The 4,754-nt window shown below is 32.0% G+C and overlaps 1 protein-coding gene across 1 annotated transcript; it reads right to left on the minus strand.

The window, feature by feature from the left end:
- Positions 1-1,699: 1,699 nt before the first annotated feature.
- Positions 1,700-2,649, minus strand: LOC123914709 (protein MAIN-LIKE 1-like). The gene is made up of 2 exons (XM_045965891.1): positions 2,542-2,649; positions 1,700-2,320 (listed from the first exon to the last, which is right to left on the minus strand). The coding sequence occupies exons 1-2, from the start codon at positions 2,647-2,649 to the stop codon at positions 1,700-1,702; spliced, it is 729 nt and encodes a 242-aa protein (XP_045821847.1).
- Between the last annotated feature and the right edge of the window lie 2,105 nt (positions 2,650-4,754).

Below are 4,754 nucleotides of genomic sequence, written 5' to 3' on the forward strand. Positions count from 1 at the left end.
CGGCCTAGATTTGAAGATGAAACTTATGAACTTGTGATATACAAAACACCTATAAGAAAGAGAAGAAATGGACCTTTTAGCTTCTGTCTTTCACTCAAGACGTTATGGAAAACTAAACCAAGAAAAAAATCATGCTTGAACATAATTCAATTTAGAAACATTTTTGTTTTTGCTTTGTTTAGTCTATAATAGCTGATCTCCCTATAAAAAAAAACAAAAAAATCAGAGCCAAAAGTCCATCTTGTTTTACTTTTGGGAAATATATATAGTTCAATATTGGAGATTCATGAGTTGTTGAATGCTCGAGGAATTCAAAGTAGATTCTTTGGGTTAAAGCAGTGAACATAGTGATTGAAGTAGAGCACTAATTTGGGTGAGTAGCCTTTGTTTCCAAAGACAGTGAGAGACTGACGGTAGATAAATATCAAGTGCCAAAAAGGCATAGAAATTGATTGGCAAAAACATCCCAAAGTCCGGAACATGCATGCATGCATGCATCTTTCTTGCCCCTTCAACAATATATAAATGGAACCAAACATCATATCGCTCCCTAAAATGTGAAGTAGTACTAATTGGAATTTCAAAATTAATAAAATTCTTAATGAATCATTAACCAAGAAACTCCTCTAGACTTTGGAACAAGATATTGTTTCGAGAGCCCTGCAAGTTGTTTCTTGTACACTTAAACTTTAGGTGACAACTTGCCTACTCATTTCATGAAATTGGGCTGGACAACCTATCCTAAGTGTTTTAAATATAGTGGTTGATCAAAATGTCATTTAAAATACTGTTAGTTTTTAATTGTGGTAATATAATTTTCCATAATTATAGATTCACCCCATATGTAATTAAGAAACGAAGGTTCCCAATGCACTTAATTCCCTTTCTTTTGTTTTTTGTTTTTTGTATGACAGACTTAGTTCCCCAATGTTCCAAATTCCAATCACAACCTGCAATGCAATTGTTATTTGTAAGGGTTTTCTTAAAAAAAAATATCTTCACTATTTTAATAACCTTGCTTTCAAAAACTAATGGGTTTTCCGTAAAAAAAAAAAAAAAAAAAACTAATGGTTTTTTTAAAGGGTCGAAAACTAATGGTTTTTTTTTTTTTGGAGCATGGTTGATTTGTATATAAATTTATTTATCTTTGCTATTTTTTAATTTTCATAAATCTCCTCCAAATTCTTTAAAAAAGAAAAAAACTCCAAAATAACTAATATAATGACTTTTATTTTTATAAAAAAATTTAAATCAGTTTTTTATCCCTACAATTATAGTAAATTTTAATATTAGATGTTTCATTTCAATGACAAACATTAATTCCATGGTTTTTTTATATATATTTATTAACACCAATGTAATAAAATTCAAACCAGACCGGCCGATTATTTTCTATGATTTTTTTTTACTATATTTTGTATAATTTTTTATTTTATTTTTATGCATAGATTATTATTTTGCTCATATTTTTATACATATATTATTAATGGAGTAAAATCACAATGAAAGACATAAAATTTGAAATATTATTAAAATTGATAAGGACAAATTAAATTGATAAGGACTTAAAATTTCAAAGAGAAAAAAAGTTTAATTACGCAACATTTAAATTATGTCTTTGTAGTGAGTGTCGCATACCTGTAGAAGTGTCGCATACCCTGCAAGGGCCTTTGTAGTAAACATGGATGCATCGTTCAAGTTATCGTAAACAAACCAATGCAGCACTGGGCCAAGAAAATGTATGACATGCAGACAAATCTCTAAACATAACAAGCCATTTGGCATCCACACGTGTGTAACTCTTGTCAGTCAGAATGGTACATCCAACCAACATCAACATCCATGCCCTGGTTGCGCTGTCATATCTCCTGTACAAATTGGCATTCCTCATATAACTCTCATATAGCCACTGCTGTGAAAAATAACCACCCATTTGCGTTGCAGTCTCTCGCAATGCAAACTGATACTCCTCCCCTAACAACTCAACTGCAAGTGCCGCAGCTTGTTCCTGAGTAACTGATAGAAGAGTATAAAAGTGACCCCTAACAGGCAGATGCAAAAGACATGTCACATCGTCCAGAGTAATAGTCATCTCGCCGAACGGCATGTGAAATGACGATGTCTCAAGATGCCTCCTCTCAACAAATGCGGATAGAAGTTGTAATTCAGTAAGTTTCAAGCTAGTCCGCTCAAGCCAGCACAACCCCGAAATATTCAACCACCCTTGAATAATTTCAGGATGGTGATCAGGAACCCTGTCAACTACATTTTTTCCTAAAGATGCTATTCGTAGCTCAATTTTGTCACCTACGACACGTTCCTACATATAATTAAAAAAATACATTGTGAATAATAAATTAGACCGGATAATTGGATGCATACCATAAGACATTGAAAATGAACTATAATAATATTTCAACACTAAATTTGTATTCAAAATAAGGATTTAACAGTTGTAACGAGAGTATAAACAAAACAAATTAAAAAAAAAAATTGATCAATATAACTTAACAAATAATAACAATACAAACAAAGTATTACCTGACCAAACCATACATAACGAGCAACATGCTGCTCGTATCGAGTCAAAAGACTCGTATCGATCGGCCCTCCAGGCCAACCCTGCTGCACAGCCTGCTGCTCAAGCATTGCCGGCAAAGGCTCATCGTGTTCCGGCTCCCCCTGATGTTGTCGAGACTCTCCACATCCTCTGTTATGCCTAATTCTACCGTCTGATCCTTTGGTGCGCACCACTGGAAAAAAAATTAAAAAAAATCACTGTGAACCGGTACACTTTGAAAAAAGTGTACCGATATGTAAATTTAATCAAAACCGTCGAAAGCATACCGGTACACTTGAAAGCAAGTGTACCGGTATGAATATTCATACCGGAACACTTTTTTTAAGTGTATCGGTGAACAAATCGAATCGGCACACTTCAAAAAAGTGTACCGGTATGTAAAATTACACTTACTTTTCCTAAAACATCAAACTCACACCGGAACACTTTGTTTGATCAGGGTAGAGAATGATTTTTTTTTTTTCAATTTTACATTATATATGAGGGCATATTTATAATTTCAAATTTGGTTGTTGGGGTAGAATGAAGATTGTTGGGGTAGAAAAAAAATTCAAAAAAAAAAAGAGTTTTTACATTCAGCCCAACCCACTTAATTTTGGTCGGACCCGATAACAGATTTGACTAAAATTAGTTCAACCGAACTGCATACACCTCTGCTTAAGTTTAATCTCCCAATACTAATATTTTACACGCACAATAAAAAAACTTTTAAATAGTAATTTGAGCATCAAATAGTTTCAGTTCCATCCTGATCGCAGTTGTGGGGACCTGAATAACTCAATTTGATAGTTTTAAATTATTTAATGAATCTAAAAAATAATTTTTTTTACTTATAATAGTAACTGAAGGATTATACATGGATTTAATGAATTTAAAGATAATATTTTTTTATAAATAAATAATATTAATTATAGTATCTATTTACCGCTAAAGTTACTAATTTATCGTTATTGCTTTTAACCACTTTGCAAGTTTTATATCCTTTATCGTAATTTCACTTATATATATATAATATAGAAAGATGATATGCTGATGTACCAAAAAAAAAATGATACGCTTAAAAATAGGAACAAATAATAATTTAACCAATAATTAGTTGGTTCAACGGTGATTGACATGAACTTGGTAGAGAGGATCACGTTTCGATCCCCCGCAGCTGTGATCGGGAGGGGCTGGAACCTCCTGATGACAAAACTGATCCCAAACCAAATTAGATGGGTCAGTGGACCGAATACTAGTGATAAAGATTAAAAAAAAAAAAAATTTAGTAAAAAAATGAGAGGATCCGTAAAAAAATAAAATAATAATGAGAGGTGAAGAGTACTGTAGGGGACTGATGATCTGCTCATGCTGTGCTAAAACTTATAAAAAAAAAGCTTATAAAAAAAAATTGTGCTATGCAAAAATAACGTTGGGAGATTAAGTACTTTGGAAATATGAAATTTTTTGTTAATCAAAAAATTGAGCATTAATGTAAGAGGGGTTAAAATACAATTACATAAAAGTATGTTACTAATATTAAGAATTACACATTTTTTAAAGTGGGATAGAGTTTAACCATTATAGTTTTGACAAGTCAGATGGGCTGCTCTACCCAATTCATTGCAATGGGTAGTTAAGAATTTGCCTAAACTTTAAGTGTTAAAGTAAGAAAAAGATAATTGATGACACTGCTAGCAAATTTTAAATACTGGCGTAGCATCTTGAATTGATAAAATATATCCGTCCGTAGGGGTGATCGCGGTGCGGTTTGGTTCGGTTTTGAGCATAAAAGTCATCCTAACCGCGAGATAAAAATGCATGCGGTTCGGTTTGGTTCGGTTGATTTTTAAAAAGTCATCCAAACCAAACCAAACCAAACCAATGCGGTTTGGATCGGTTCGGTTGGTGCGGTTTAAAACATAACGATTGTACCGAACAATTTTAAGCATAAAAAAAAAATAAAAAATTGAAGTTCCAAAATAACATTGTAGTACCAACAAAAATTATTTATCCAAAATAACATTATAGTAACTTACAATTTTAAATATATAAAAAAATTGAATTTTCAAAATAACATCACGGTACCGATAAAATTTGTTTATTTAAAATAACATTACAACACCAAAATAAAATTTCAGTACAAAAAATAAAAACAACTTGAAGTTCGATTAATTTGGTCGACTGACTTGGT

Source organism: Trifolium pratense, linkage group LG3 (genome assembly GCF_020283565.1).
Source record: "Trifolium pratense cultivar HEN17-A07 linkage group LG3, ARS_RC_1.1, whole genome shotgun sequence".
Taxonomy (NCBI): Eukaryota; Viridiplantae; Streptophyta; class Magnoliopsida; order Fabales; family Fabaceae; genus Trifolium; species Trifolium pratense.

What these genes read in the sequence shown, in the direction of transcription:
- LOC123914709 (XM_045965891.1), bottom strand. Translation starts at nt 2,649, where the DNA reads ATGCTTGAGCAGCAGGCTGTGCAGCAGGGTTGGCCTGGAGGGCCGATC. An exon ending in GTTATGTATGGTTTGGTCAG is followed by an intron (nt 2,321 to 2,541) that starts GTAATACTTTGT and finishes AATTATATGTAG; the next exon opens with GAACGTGTCGTAGGTGACAA.